The sequence below is a fragment of the Etheostoma cragini genome, chromosome 22, assembly GCF_013103735.1.
Source record: "Etheostoma cragini isolate CJK2018 chromosome 22, CSU_Ecrag_1.0, whole genome shotgun sequence".
Taxonomy (NCBI): Eukaryota; Metazoa; Chordata; class Actinopteri; order Perciformes; family Percidae; genus Etheostoma; species Etheostoma cragini.
This window is the reverse complement of record NC_048428.1, coordinates 12,327,093-12,343,219: the sequence shown is the minus strand read 5'-3', so window position 1 is coordinate 12,343,219 and position 16,127 is coordinate 12,327,093. Positions and strand designations below refer to the sequence as shown.

At 39.3% G+C, this 16,127-nt stretch overlaps 2 protein-coding genes across 3 annotated transcripts in view; both read left to right on the top strand.

Annotated features, from left to right (window-relative positions):
• Positions 1 to 6,784, top strand: part of kcnb2 (potassium voltage-gated channel subfamily B member 2) — an 82,644-nt gene extending 75,860 nt beyond the window's left edge. Inside the window, exon 3 of the mRNA XM_034862146.1 lies at positions 1,870 to 6,784. Within this exon, the coding sequence (XP_034718037.1) occupies positions 1,870 to 3,852 (1,983 nt within the window). The 3' untranslated portion in view covers positions 3,853 to 6,784. The remainder of the gene's footprint in view (positions 1 to 1,869) is intronic.
• Positions 6,785 to 9,431: 2,647 nt separating this feature from the next.
• terf1 (telomeric repeat binding factor (NIMA-interacting) 1) lies at positions 9,432 to 16,038 on the top strand. Of its 2 annotated transcripts, XM_034862354.1 has the most exons (10): positions 9,432 to 9,701; positions 10,389 to 10,484; positions 11,667 to 11,794; positions 12,005 to 12,091; positions 12,196 to 12,345; positions 13,738 to 13,844; positions 13,949 to 13,975; positions 14,105 to 14,202; positions 14,380 to 14,450; positions 15,277 to 16,038. In XM_034862354.1, the coding sequence occupies exons 1-10, from the start codon at positions 9,518 to 9,520 to the stop codon at positions 15,436 to 15,438; spliced, it is 1,110 nt and encodes a 369-aa protein (XP_034718245.1). In that variant the 5' UTR covers positions 9,432 to 9,517; the 3' UTR covers positions 15,439 to 16,038. The 2 variants fall into 2 exon arrangements, with proteins under 2 accessions (XP_034718245.1, XP_034718246.1); XM_034862355.1 differs by lacking the exon at positions 13,949 to 13,975 and having other exon boundaries at positions 9,433 to 9,701.
• Positions 16,039 to 16,127: the final 89 nt, after the last annotated feature.

Genomic DNA, 16,127 nt, shown 5'->3' with positions numbered 1-16,127 from the left:
AGGTAACAGTTAAAAGGCGATCAGAATGAGAGGGGCTAAAAAGTTATATTCAGTTGGTTGTCATATACAATTCTACCGCTAGATGGGAGAAATTCTTACAGAATGTAGCTTTTACAAAATCAAAAAGTTGACTAATACACTTCTAGAGACAATATATCATGAGAGATTTCTAAAAACTAATAGTTTCCTAAAAAGAATGCTCACGTCAGTCAGTCTGACATTTTTTTCAATTCTAAAGAAGTACATAATACACAAATACGTATTTTTGGCATATTCTGCTTTCAGTGAGAAAATGGACATAGTCTGTACCGCATAAACAAAAAATATTTAGGTGAATCATTATTTTAAAAAAATTACAGTATACTGTATATACAATTCCAGTGAAAAGAATTGATTTTAAAAATTGTTGCAAAAAAAAAAATCCCAGTACGTACGGTTTTCTTTCCCCCCACTCCTACTACTTACTCTGTACAAACAAGGCACACAGGCTCATCACATAACATGATGTCACTGTCAAACATTCACCATAAATTTCACACTCATTTTTATAAATACCTAACCTCAGTCTGAACATCCAAGGACCCATCTCCTGACTACTAGTCACTTACCAGGCTAGGGAACCCAGCTCTCCTTCTGACTCTGCTAGCGTGGCCAGTCAAGGTTAATAATTGTAAACATCCCAGTTAAACAGAGGAAATGGTGAAGATGGCTATCAGCTACAACCTAAGGCTACACTCCCAACCATGTGGTCAAGCACCATCTCCACATTAGACGGGCCACCGAGGCAAGCGTGGAAGAATTGAAAACAGATTGCAACTTCTTTGTTTGGCATCCTGCTGCATAGTGTGCAGGCATCGGACAGTGAGCTGGGTGGCCTCCGTGCTTTCATGCCTGCGTCGGTTTCCAGTGAGATGTCGTGTTAGCTATGGTTTCCTTTTGCTGAGACTTGGCTGGATCTGGATTGCCGGTTCAATTCAAACAGTTTAATCTTTGTCTGTGTGCTGTTCTGACAGCCACATTGTGCTTTATTATGAATTATGCACAAATTGAAGGAGCTGATGGGATAACATTTCACTGGAATTGTACCTTGCACAATTTTATGTGACAAATAAAATGGAATGATCGATTGAAATGCAGCCTCATGCTGCGCTGACTTCATTGGGATTATGCAGGGGGTTCTTACCCTTCAGTTTACAGAGCAGAAGCACAGGAAACTATATCGAAGCATTGTAAATTTCACGAGAACAAAGTTTTCAAAAACTTGTTTGCTGTTACTTGTCTTTTATTACTAAAGGCAATACATTATATTCTGAGACAAGTAGTGGAATTTGAGTAATTCCTTCATCCTTTTATCTGTTTTATCTGTTCACACACACACACACACACACACACACACACACACACACACACACACACACACACACACACACACACACAAACAAACAAACACACCCCTCTACTTCCAAAATAGATTTTTGGCCTAGTTATTTCCCCTTATTTAAATGTTCTCCTCATTTAATAATCTGTCCCGCAATGCTGCGTTCATTCAAAGATTTAATAACTCATTTGGTACCTTTTTTCATCTTTTTTTAATGCTGTCTTCCTTTGTCCATACAAACATCATTGTGACATGCATTCATATCATTTATAGTCCACACCTTTAAATGCATCTTTTTCTGCCCCTAATTCAAATCAGACACTCATAATTATTCCTTGTATCCCATATCTGCCACTGCCAACTACTGAGCCATAACGTTCTTATTAAGAGAGACAACACAATACCTATATCTTTGCATTTGTATTTTTTAGTGTATTATAGTTTCTTGGGATCCGGCTAATATCTTATTCCTTTCTGTGCTCTCTTTTCAGATTCTAGCCATCATCTCGATCCTGTTCATCATCCTCTCCACCATCGCTCTGTCTCTCAACACCTTACCAGAGCTCCAGGTCATAGACGAGTTTGGCCAGGCCAATGACAACCCCCAGCTGGCCCACGTGGAGGCCGTGTGTATCGCCTGGTTCACCATGGAGTACCTCCTTCGCTTCCTCTCCTCTCCTAATAAGTGGAAGTTCTTCAAAGGCCCACTGAATGTCATTGACTTGTTGGCCATCTTGCCCTACTATGTCACCATTTTCTTAACTGAGTCCAACAAGAGCGTGCTGCAGTTCCAAAACGTGCGCCGTGTGGTGCAGATATTCAGGATCATGAGAATATTGAGGATCCTAAAGTTAGCCAGGCACTCCACAGGGCTCCAGTCTCTCGGGTTTACTTTGAGAAGGAGCTACAATGAACTGGGGCTGCTTATTTTATTTCTTGCCATGGGCATCATGATATTTTCCAGCTTAGTCTTCTTTGCTGAGAAAGATGAAGATGCCACCAAATTCACCAGTATCCCCGCCTCATTCTGGTGGGCAACCATTACTATGACAACAGTGGGCTATGGTGACATTTACCCACAGACTTTACTTGGAAAAATTGTGGGCGGGCTCTGCTGCATTGCGGGAGTGCTGGTAATTGCCCTGCCCATCCCCATTATTGTAAACAACTTCTCTGAGTTCTACAAGGAGCAAAAGAGGCAGGAGAAGGCCATCAAGAGGAGGGAGGCACTGGAGAGAGCCAAAAGAAATGGCAGCATTGTGTCAATGAACCTAAAAGATGCCTTTGCCCGAAGTATGGAACTGATGGATGTGGTGGTGGAGAAAGGTGAGGACAAAACCTCCCTGGACAACCATCTGTCGCAAAACCGCTGGGGTAGCTCAACCAGGCACGCATCCTCCGAGACTGATCTGAAATCTCTAGATGAAAGAAACCCTGAGCCACTAAGCTCCCCTAATCGTATAACCATCAACACCACTGGAAATCCCCAGCGGACAAACAGCACCCCACAGCACCTTAATGTGCAGAAACTGGAGGAGATGTACAACAAGATGACCAAGTCACAGTCTTTCACTAACCTTAACACTACAAGCTCCATGAGCACTCTGAGCACAACCGTGGCTGCCCCCCTCTCACCAAGGAAATCTCAAAGCCCTGAAGTTACATTAAAAGAGGAAGTAGAGCTGGAGATGAAGGATGTCCAACCCTCCTCACCAGATATCTTTGCGGGCTGTTCAGCAGAATTTCAAGAACAAGACTCCAACTCAGATGAGGAAGATGCTGGGCCTTGTCAAATTAGACACCCCAGGGCACCACCCTCTTTGGATCTCAGCCAAGTAAGGGCCATTGATGACCACAGCTCTCCTGATGTGGTACTCAAAGATGGCCTCTATAAATACGTCAACCCAGGTGATGCAGAGCTCCACATAGAGGAAGGGGAGAGCTTTAACAGTGCTGTGGACAATATCCAGAGCTCTCCAAGAGGGAATAATCCTCTTAAAATGAAAGAATTAAAGGTAAACTTCACCAAGACCTCTGCTGAAGGCCCGCTTACACCACCAAGCACTACCTCTCCTGGAGACATCAGCTCCAGCATCCTGGAAGACGATTCCCCAGAGGGAGAGATGTCACCGCTCATACTCATTACAGAGGATCTGGTCCCAGTCACAGAGGAGGAGTCTTGTCCGTTGTCCCCTAAAAGGCTGGTGGTAGACACCCCACCCGGCGATGACGACCAATCCAGAGAGAGCCTTGAGGAGAAACATCTAATGGAAGTGGCGGGTGCTGCAGTTGCACCCTTGTCACCTAAGACAGCAGCACAAAATTGCACCCAAGGTGTGGTTGGGGCAGGTGAGGAAGACAAAGCTGACAGCAACCAAAGTGGACACAAAGTAGAGAACCACATGTTTACATCCGATATCCACCTGATACCCGGGGACGGCAGCCTCTCTCCGACCTGTGAAACCAGCATGTGACTGTAAGAGAAGCTCCAACAACCCACTGCAACCTCAGCCTGGTGTGTGTGAGAGCAGGAAAGAAAAGACAAGGGTGCAGATGTAGTGAAAGATATTTTTTGCATGGCATGACAAGTCCCTTTTACTTGTGTTGTTGTGTATTGCTGAAAAGAAACTGCAGTGCTCCGTGCAGATTTGAGAATGACTTTGGGGAAAACGGTCGACTCAGAGAGGAGGCTGTTGAAGAACAGAGGGAATTCATCAACTTCTGTAGACTTTGTGGCTCCTACCAAATGTACATAATGACAGTCTCCTTTTTCTAGCAAAAAGAAGGAAATGCACAGAGGGACTTATCTGTAAAAAGCATGCATTTAAAAAAGACAGATATTTTACGGTGCTTAGTTTGCTGAAAGCGCTCCACTGTAAATACCAGGACATCTAAGGCAATGACAATGCACAGGATGGCAACGGAAAACTGTCACTGAAGGTACAATGTTTGTAATGTGAAAAGGGAGGAGCGGGGTGGGGGGGTTGAATGAGAGCCCTCAGACTGGGTGTTGCATCGTAGCGATCTATTTAAAAAAAATCAACAACATATCATTACCTTTTGTGGAAATGCAAAGTGTTCCCATGATGACCCTGTTATGTTTTTTTGTGTGAATTATGGTGTATGAAACTGTAACGTTGACATTATTGCTTTGGGTTTTCATAACCACTGTTGAACTTTCAGTCTTTGAATTAAAGGGCCGTGGGCAAAAAGGACAAAACACCTTGAGTCCTCTGCCACGCATACACCTGTAGTTGCCAAATAAATGTAACCAGTAACAACAGAATATCAGATACTACCACTATTGAAAATATTTATTAAGTGGTTTCAGAATTAACAACAAGGTTTAAGATCTTTTATTCCTTGTCCATGCCTTTTGATTCTATCCACATCACAAAAATAAATCTTATTTACTCTCCAACATCAGATATATACATCTAAAAGTAGTATAAAATACAATAAAATAGGAAATATGTAGGTCTAGATTGGTTGTAGAATAATCTACAGTAGGTAAGTGGGATGCCATTAAACAGAGTTAAGACTATTTATTTATTCAGCACAGTAGATCTGGTCATTAATACACATGTATGCTTTACACTAATTATCTATTTTGGAAATTCAAAAGGGATAAATTACCAAAAGAATTACAATATTCCTTCTAATATCAATGGACCAAAATCAAGCACACTGACAAGCTTTCATCTATCTCAGCTGCATAGTAACATATACAGTAATAACATGTATTATGACAGTAGTTATGTTTTTGTTTAGTTTTTTTCCTTATGGTTTGTTTACCTGCGTTGTGTTCATTCACCTATCCTCAGCTCCCTGATTTCGTTATTGACATTTGTTCCATACTACTGCAAGTTTATCCCGTCCTGCTGATAAGTTTAAGGCATCTTTTTTTGTATATACGTAGAAGTTGAAATGTAATTTATTGTGTTTCATGTGAACAAAACTATTTTCAGTCAAACTTAAACCCAAAGGATTTTTTTTTTCTTTTTTTTTCCGTCTTTCTTGCTTTTGTGTTACACTGACTGAAAGTATCTGTTGTATGTTGCCTTCGATTCCAATTGCATTGCTGGAATATTTGTTCACTGTTTCAGCATGACACTTGGCTGAGTGTACTAGTAGTGTTTTTGTGAAAGCCACACAAACCAGAATGGTACTAACAGTAAATACGTGGGTGAATTTTTTGTTCTTTATTTTATTTTTATTTTTTTTTAATTATTATTGTTATCATATTATTTCTTCTCACAGAGAGGTGTGGAATGTGCAATACCGCATACTGCAATCTATGCAGGCCAAGAATTGTGGCACTTTATTTTCTGTCTATGGGATTTGTAAGTGTACAGGCAGAAATTACTTGTATTTTTCAAATGTTATATCTTTAATATGAGGCAAACAGTATTACTACTACCACAATCTCAACAATGCAAATGAGAATTTGACTTTTACTTTTTCGTATTATATGGCTGGCATATGCTGTCTGGCACCTTAATGCCATATATCAATGGACCTCAAATTTGATTATCTGTGGAAATAGGGATCCAAATTGACCGTTTTGGGCCTTTTATATTCTGTTAGATTTACATAAAAATCTAACAAATATCTGTAGAAAGTAATAAGGATAATCTAATTTCAATGGCCACACACAAAGGATTTTATGTTTTTTGTGAATTAACGTTGATAATGATTCTATTTTTTCTAAACCAAAATGGAGCACGACCACAATTTCCTGCCATATGGTGGTTGAAATGATGCGTGCCTTTTCATAACACTTCTGTTTATGAGAAGGTAGCAAGTCATTTTGCTTTGTTCATATAGCACTGTACAGAAAATTCTAATTTTATAGGAGAAATCAGGTCTTTATGTAATAGATACAAGTAATGTTATTGAGTTCTCAGGTTTTCTATAACTCTCTGATGTTCCAATTGGATAGATTCTCTGTTTTTTTTCCTTAACAGCTAATGTCAACTAGTTACTTCTGTACTTTTTGAAAGGTGATGTTGTCAAAATCCACATTGATGTCTTGGCTCCTGGCGTAAGGAGCGGCAATATTTCTCCCTCCTCTTGGGTAATCTGTGAACCACCATTCAGTATCCACCCCCATGAACAAAGGGAGAGAAGATTAACCGTTAGAGTTTAAAGAGTCCCTGTTATACTCATTTTCAACATCATATTTGTGTTCTTGGGGTCTACTAGAATGGGTTAGCATGCCTCGATGTTCAAAAAACACATCATGTGACTCTACTGCCCATTGCTGCAGTGCCTCTACCTGAAACACTCTGTCTGAGCTGTTGGCCCGCCTTCTGCTCTGAATAGTCAGCTGGCCCACTCTGTTGTAATTGGTCAACCAAATTCAAAAAATCCGCTGGGTGAGCTGTGCTTGCTCAGGCAGTTTTTGGTACTTTTGTACATCTATTACATACACAAAATCTATATAACACACTGAAAGATGGGGGGTACCATAATAGGGTCTCTTTAAGAGAAAAAGACAGGAGAGTGTCTAACTGACCACAGACAGGCAGGAGAGCGATCCCCACTGTCACCGAACTGATACATCTGATTATTTCCCATGCTGACACCACTGAGTGCTCTAATCCCTACAGCTTCAGAGGCTGTAACCCCATGTCATGCCTCAGGCACAGTGACCAGCGGGTAAAATGAAGGCCAGGATATGGAAAGGCTATGAGAGTCAAGAGGAGAGATTAAATGGATTCCTCCTAAATGGTTCCATTGCATCAGATGATCAGTTGTGGTCCATGTTTTCTTTTGTCTGTGTCCATATTATATGCCCAGACCAACACAATTTAACTCAGTAATCAGATTTGCATGAGAGCTCATGGAAATAACATTGAAAAGATTTATCACTCATTGGAAACACAGATTCTTTGGTATTATCCAAAGTAAAAATGCGGGGTCAGCAGTGGTGGTTGTTGTTTGGGGTCTTCATATTTTCTTTATGATTGGAAGGTTAGATAATAACCTTCTCATTAAAGCTATTTCTTTTTTCTGTACCTCTACGTTCAATGTAAGGTTTTTTTTCTTTATCCCTTGCTTGTAGCAAGCATGTCTCCGTGTTAGCCTTGAGTAATCCTTCATTTTGACAGGTAGGGTAGAGAAACAAGGGATTGATCAGCTATATTCCCTTGGGATGTTTGTGTGGATACTGAAATTAATTCTGTGAGCTGACAGTGAAAGGACTGTGCTCTGTCTTACTAGCTCATAGTGGCTTTATCATCTGTGATACCATACAGAGTGGAAAGCTTGTGTCTTTATTTTCTCTGAGAGAATGGGTATTGTCCGTGTCACTCATGCGTGCTTACCGAACCTTGCTCCCTAAAATGCATAAAGCTACATTGTTTCTTCTTGTGCGTCAATGTATTCTGCCTCTTACGGTTTTGGATTTTGTTTGTTTCTATTCAGCTTTTAGAAGAACATTATCATTGTTCTCTGAGCAACAGACTGTTTTTGTTCAAAGTAACATCTTTGTATGCATGTAGTAGTCCCAACAGTTATGTGACCACAGAACACTTTGTTATGGTACATGTATGTCAACATTTCTGTAGAGCAATTTCCCCATTACGTCTATTAGCATATGCAGAATAACAAATAAATGTGTATATAACTCATGTGTTTGTGTGTCTGGTGTTTTCTACTCTATAAATGAGCTGTTGTTTATAGACCACATCTGCATTTGAAGGATGCTTTTTCTTTGCTTAATATGGATCATTGCATACAGTGGGGCTTGAAAGTTTGGACACCCCAGGTAAAAATGTGTATTAATGTGCATAAAGAAGGCAAGAAAAGATAGAAAAAAATCTCCAAAAGGCATCAAATGAGAGATTAGACGTTCGTATAATATGTCGCAAAAAGTTTGATTTTATTTCCATCATTAACACTTTCAAAATAACAAAAAAAAAATGGCATCTGCAAAAGACCTGGCAGACACTGGAGTTGTGGGACACCATTCCACTATAAAGAGACACTTTTACAAACATGGTCTTCATGGTCCTCACCACAAAAATCACCATTTGAAGTGTACAAGTTATTAACTCTGCAGGGTGCCCAAACTTTTGCAGATGCCATTTTTTGTTTCTGTTATTTTGAAAGTGTTAATGATGGAAATAAAATCTAACTTCTTTTGACATATTGAACGAATGTCTAATCTGTCATTTGATGCCTTTAGGAGATTTTTCCATCTTTTCTTGGCTTCTTTATGCACATTAACGCACATTTTTACTTGGGGTGCCTAAACTTTCGAGCCCCACAGTAATATGAAAGAAACATGAGTTTATAAACCAGAAGCTCTGGCATGTAATGTCTTTGATGTAAAAAAAAAATAAACTCAAAGAAAGTTGCGCATTATAGTACTGTATTGACAGAATATCACTGTATTAGCTGAATCACATGGGGATAGAATAACAGTAACTATACTATTACATCCGTTGTGTCACACATAATTATATTAACTGTCTATTAGATAAGTGTAAATACATAATGGGTGAGGATGTTTGCATTATTTATCCTCATATCAAAAACTTGTCTCAGGTGTATTTTTGAACTGTAAGCACTGTATAAAAAACAATGCCTGAAAGGTGCCATCTGGAATGTCTAACATTTCTTTCCATTTTTGTGTAGATCTCTTAAACCTTTTAGAGTTTTTAAGCCTACATACCAAGGACATTTTTAAGTCAAAGGAGCACAGACATCATCACCAACCCATGTTGATAACATCTCAAAAGTTTAAAACTTGAAGAACCATCATTCTGTGGCAGTATTTTCAGCCCTAAATTGTGTCAATGCTTTATTCATTTATTCTCTGTGTGATTATATACACATCGTTCACTGTAATGCAGTCCAATACAATAACACAACTTGGGGAAATACCATAACTTTAAGAGGCATGGCTCGGACATAGTCCAACCAAAAAAAGAAAAAAATTAAGTTCACGTTGTTTATTAGCTGTAGTTACTTCTCCCAAACGCAGAATGGCGCTGTAGGCTGTCACGCGACGACACGTTAAACTAAAGCGCGCGGAAATCACGAAATCAAACACATTCCAAAGAAGAAGAATTCAAACTATTTTCACTTTCAGAGGATCTCTGACAACATTAGGCACAGCTAACGCTAAACATGGAGCCTGAAATTAACAATGAAACTGCTACAGTTGCTAGTTATATTGATGAAAATGTCCATTTTTCTCATGTTACTGCTGTTGCTACTGGGTGGATGTTTGACTTTATGTTTATAAGTCTGTGTCGACGTTTCAAGGAAGGCAAATTTGATGAATTCAATGAAGCGCTTTTGACTTTCCAGGGTAAGTTATTCAAAGATGACAAACTATTAACGTTACTAGCTAACGTAAACTAGCTTCTAGCTAACAATACAGGCAGCACTTCTGCCGAGTCCAGAGAGAACAGTTAGCGATAATGTTACAAGTTTTTAAAGTCGTTAACGAACGTTAGCAACGTCAATAACTCGCGCACACATATGGACAAAGAAAAAACCTCGGAAGATATAGCTTGATAGCTAGCGTTAGCTAGTAAACGTTACAGTTAACCTATAACTAATGTTAACGGTGAGTTTGCACTATATAAGCAGCACCTTTAAGCGGAGTGTACGAAGACTGAAACAATGTAGAATATATGTAGAAATAAAATGTGAACGGTGGTGGCAAGGTGGCAGTGGAATATTAAATTAATACGGCATATGAAGCCATCAGTTTGAGAAGATAATTACTATCCTCCATGCTAAATATCTGGGTGCACTTCTAACCCGAGTATCCACCAAGCCTATAGTAGATTGTGAGTTCAACAACAAACCATCAATCATTAAAAAAAAAAAAAATCATGAGCAACGTATCTTACGTGTACCCCTGGTACCTGAATTTTAACTTGCTATATCAGTAATGAGGAATGGTAAGAGTTAGTTTCGTTACACTAATGTTTCTACGTTTCTTGTTAAAATTGTTTTGTGAATTTGTTTATTTGTGCTTTTTCTTTAGCCCTTTCGAATTCTCCATCTATGAAAAGTGACCTTCACAATGAGAAAACGATGATATGTGCCTTCCTTGTAAGAGTCATGCATGGAAAACAATTGAGTAAGTTGTTGCTGTCAAAAGCTGAATTAGTCCTCTAGGCATCTTTCTACATCTGCATTCATTATCTCTGTGCAGCAAAACTGTTTGGGTGCTTTTGAGTGGAAGAGAAGTCAGAACATAGTATTTGTCTTTTGCAGACAAACATAAATTATCATAATCTCGGGGTCTGTTTACAGTTTAGGCCTGATTAAGTTTACCAGTTGAAACCGATCCCAGCTGACATTCAAGCTAAAGTAAAAATGCATAGATGTATGATGAATTTTTTTTGCCATAACAACTGTAATATCCCAAAATTAACTTGGCGCTAAAGTTCCTGATTTTCAAACTGCACTTCTGCATCTTGCATCCACAGTAGAGGGTGACATAGGAATCATTTTTCGCTCCCATCCCGAGCCCACGAAAATACTCTCGGCATGTCCCGATCACGTGACTAAACGTGAAAAATTCCAGTCAAGCGAGCTCCAGAGAGAGAGAGAGACTACTGGATCCCGTCCCACTCCCGTTTCGTTCCTTATGTTGGCTTATCAAGTTATCAGACTCTGTTACCTGTAGCATGTTTTTTATTTTATTTTTTTATTACAACGTATTTGAGTCTGCAGAGAGACTGGATTATTGCCTTCTATCCTTTCTCTTCTGCATTGTCGTTGTTTGCACACCTTTTTCCACATCTTATTCCATCTACGTCATGAATGGACTTGACTCCTCCGACTACTACCAAACTAGTATTAAGCTACACACTTTAAAACAGTCAGATATCACACCATAGGTGGCGTAGCAACAACACAGGAGTTTTAGTTTTGCTGGGTAGGCCTGAAAGGAATTCAGAGGAACCAAATAAAGCCATTTATTGCAATTTGCAGCTGCGGTAACTACACACATATGCCAATTATAGCCTTAACTTCCCCTTGTCTCTATGATTCAATTATTACACTGTGTAGTTTCATATTTACTAAATTAATTAACTTTTTTCTAAAAAGAAATCTTCCGACTCCTTTCTGCTCCCGTGGATTTCAATGCTCTATCCGTCCCTATCATGTTACCAACAGTGAGAATGACCACCGTGACCCGCAGGAGTCTCTAAAAATTGTACACCTTCTAAATAGCACATGACTTTAAATGTCCACACACTCCAAAAAACCTTAATGGTCTGTTTTTAACCATGTAATACGCTGTTTTCACCAGATGTTCTGTTCGAAGAGGACGATCATGTGATGCCTTTGATGTCTGCAACCAAAATATGGTCAAACCTAAAGCACACTGTGGCTGATGAAAGTTTGTTCACAACCATCACCATTCTTTTGCTTGTCCAGGTAGTCACACACATTATTTGCTGGGGTGACGAATGTCCAGACCGGGCTTTAAATGTCTCCTGTTGTGATTGAATGACTTAAAGAGATTGCGACAGTCCGCTAATAGACAGATATCACCAGTTCAAGGAATAAACCAGGTTTCAGCCCTTATGTGACACTGGGATGCTTTTTCTTAATATTGATTGTCTGATGCATTTGTCTTGTTCCCAGTCTGTGGCTGTGTGCTTGGATAAAGGCAAAAGATCTTCTGCCTCCTCTGTCTTGAAGTGGTTTGAAAATAACAAGGAATTCCCACAGGTCTGTATGGACATTACTGTCTCTTTTTTCTCAAAAGCACTATATCAATACTGCAACATTTGGTGGCCTAGACTGGTGACTTTACAACTAACATTATTCAACAGAAAGTGAGAGTTAAGCTGTCGACAATAGTGACACGGAGGGAAACCTACCACCCATTCCTCATGAGCTTCAGTTTCAGCCGCCTGCTGGACACAATACAAACTTACTTGGATGTCTATTTGAAGAAGAATCCCTCTGACTATCTACTCAAGGTACAGGCCCTGAGCCAGTAAATTGTAGGTCACAGCCTGTATTTTACAACGACACTAGGTCACCCTAGTGATTGATTGATTGGTTGATTGGTTGATTGGTTGATGTGGCTTGGGAAAGGGAAGTTTTGGGTTCCCCTACTGGAGCTGCTGCCCCGCGACCCGATACCGGATAAAGCGGATGAAGATGGATGGATGGACTAGGTCACCCCTTCTAAGTTCAGCCTAGTTCATCGAATGTATAGGCAAGCCTGACAATCGGCCCAATCCACCTCTAACTGGAGCGCAATCACAATTGTCATGGGCGGTGCTAAGCACAGAGCTGCTGTAAAATAGTCACGCGAGAAAAAAACTCAGATTGGACAGATGGTTTAGCTAGCCTTCTTAATTTACCATGCAGAGATCTTAGGAGCATTCACACATAATCCTCATAAATCGACCAAAGTTTAAAATTCCAACCCAAGAAAGGGACATACATGCATCCAGTAAAGTTTCCTGCGGCACTGAACAATCCCTGAAGTGGAACTTCAAGGACATACGTGACGTAAAACGTGACCTTTTGAAAATTGTTTTGCAAAAAGGCAAAGTGCAAGTCTTAGACTGTTACTTGGGAAAGTACTTTTCCCAGGATAGGATTAATTTATTCTATTCAGGATGAGAGTAAACACATGTATGGCTAAGGATGAATAAGAATTGCTTTGCAATACATTATTCTGTCCAGGTTTTAGAGGGGAATGAAAAATAATGTTTGAGTGGTGCTGTTTTTGATGCTTGAAAATTCCACACCAACATATCATAACTGAGTTTAACTCAATGCCATCTGTCCTTTTATTCAAACAAGTGTGAAAAGATTTGTCACTTTTTTGGCTGCTTAGATATTTGTGAGTTGGAGAATATCTTCAGTTGCACGTTATTTAATCGGCCAATACATCAGGTGTCTGTTTTGCTCTAGCTAAGAGCAAAGTTTAACAAACCGTTGTCAATAAATATACTTGATCTCGTGTGCACACCTGTTCAGCTATGCTCTGTCCTTCTGATTAATGGCCCTTTGACCAACCAAATGTGCTGATGTGACATTATCAGTCATAGTTAATTGACAATTTGTCACCAGAATTAGTTGGAAGGGCAAACTGCTACATACAGCAGAGCCCTCCTCAGGGCCAAACAGACCTGCTTATTCTTGAAAGTTTTAAGAATGTTTTACATAGAGGCTGCTGACCAAGGTTAAACTTGGAAGGGTGTTGTAATGACAGGCTTCATTAGTTTTGCTTTCTCATAATAGCAATACTTAAGCTTGGGCGTTAATTGGTTTGGAAGAAATGAAAAAAGGTCATATTTACTGTCATAATTTATGTTAGTCTGTGCTTTTTTTTCTTCTGCCTCTTCATCTATCAGGCAGCTGAAATGATGGTGCAGTCCCAGAACATCGAGGGTTTGGAGGACGTGGTGACACAGGACAGCTCTCTCTCAGAAGAAGCCAACACATCAACAGAGGATAGAAAGTAGGAAATAACCTGTAACATCCCCACTTTTAATTATAGAGGTTTGCAAATGATGCATTTCTGTTTTTTGTTAAACAAAAAACTTTACATGTATGTCCTAACAGGAAAAAGAAGAACACTGTATGTTTGAGGTTAGTAGAAAATGAGGGTTGAAATGTCTTTTGCTCTCTCTGTTTGGGTAAAGGTGGAAATTCAACACTAGATATTGGCCATATGTGGGGTAACAAATAATTTCAGCACATTATATTAAACTTACACAGGACAAAACGGAAACTACTGTCGACTAAAGTTATGGATGCATGGAAACCTGATACATGCAAGAAGGCTTTTGTCTCACTCAGAAGAATCTCCCAGAATGGTAAGTTTTATCTTTCCCCTTGCCTTTTGATATTACTGTTCACAACAAAATGTAATTTGTTTTTATCTGATGTAACAATACTTTCATTTTCTATCAAAGCCAGGCAGCACGTTGTAGTTTATACACATTTCTGAGTGTGAACAAAGCTAAAGAGAATGTTTAACCTCCCACCATCAGAGTTATCTCAGATGACATCTCTGAAGTCAACAGACACCTTGAAGATCACAAAAACAAGGAAACCACCACAGGTAAATTGAACCACACAGCTCATGTCCAGTTAATTAATCCCAAATCAAGTGAATATATATTCACTATATGCACTCAAATGCTACCTTCGGTTTGGGCTCTGATTTCTAAATTTGTTCTGCATTCCAATACCCGTACAATTATTATTAGGATGTTCCAAATATCCTAAGTCTTAGTACGTCAAATGCAGTGCGCAAAAAATACAAGGATACCCTACTGCATCTGGTCAAATTTTACAGTATGCAAGCCAGCATGCTTATCCTTTTAAGCAGCATACACAGCAGGGGTGGGAATCACCAGACGCCTCCCGACACGATATCATCACAATAGTTATTCCACGATACGATATTCTTGCAGTATTCTGTGATATTGCAATTTATAACCTTTTTTTCCAACTTCTAATTTTTCCCAATTTCAAAGTAGTTCCCCAAAAGGAAACTTTGTCAACATCTTTTTTATCTAAAAAGATACAATTCTCTGTTCATATAACTTCCATTTTATTGCTGCAAAATGGGATTGTAAGGCAGACAAACGGATCAACACATATATAATAAAAGGCTGATACTTGGCGCCTGTGTATTAATACAGTATTGCCACTGAAAATATTGCGATACTATGCTGTATCAATTTTTCTCCCACCCCTAATATACAGTATGAGGAAGATGGCCAAAGTTTAAGGCGCAATGTTATAATGAAGTAGTGTGTCCCAATTGCATGCATAGTGCACATACTTTGTAAGGGCAGCAGCAGTATGCACCAGAAGTAAAAAAGAAAAAGTATGCGATTCAGGACTCAGCCTTTTATTCCTTTATGTTCTACTTTGTTTAGAAATGGACAGCCCAGCTGGACAAATACCTCAAGGATGGAGTTAAACACCACGGCCAGGGGAAGTGGTCTCGCATATTAATGGATTATGACTTTGAAGGACGCACTGGCACCATGCTCAAAGACCGCTGGAGAGTTCTAATGAGGTCACATAAAGTAGGCTAAAGAGGGAGAGTTTAAAATATGGACTTAACTCTTATCAACCCATAGCTTGATTGCTGAAGATCTCCCTTTTGGTTACCGGTGTGTTGTTGCTAGAGACCACTTGAGGGCACTCAATACAGAAGTATAACTTGACCTATGTGCATTGCCTTCTGTGACAGGATGCATTTCATAGTTTACAAAATCTGTTAGTGTGGCTCTCCTAACTTTGGTGTAGCCGATCCTATGAATGAAAAATGAAAAGCTTTCTCACTCATTTATCCCCTTTCCGTCCATTGGCTAAACTGTGTGATCCTTCATGTTGGGGTTGTGTTGTGCTTTGCACCAAAAGAAAAGTCTTACCACCAGAGGGCACTTGACACAGAACAATGAACTGGGCTGTAAGCGTTACCTCTTTGATAGGTCACACTTGTATTTAAAATAAAAAATAAAAAAAGCATTGTCATAATTTTAAGTTATTATTGCCAGAAAATTGCTTTAAAACAATAAAACAGGCTTGTTACGATAAATAAATACAAATTTACTTTGATAGGTACTTAATGTGTACTAAAACTACTGTACAAGTTACAACATTGTCTTCAAATTGAGTGCTGCAAAGTTACACAGAACAATGGAAATGTGCATGGTGATTGCAGTGATTTTAACATGCTTATAAATCAATCTGTAGCATATTTATTAAAGAAATATTTGCA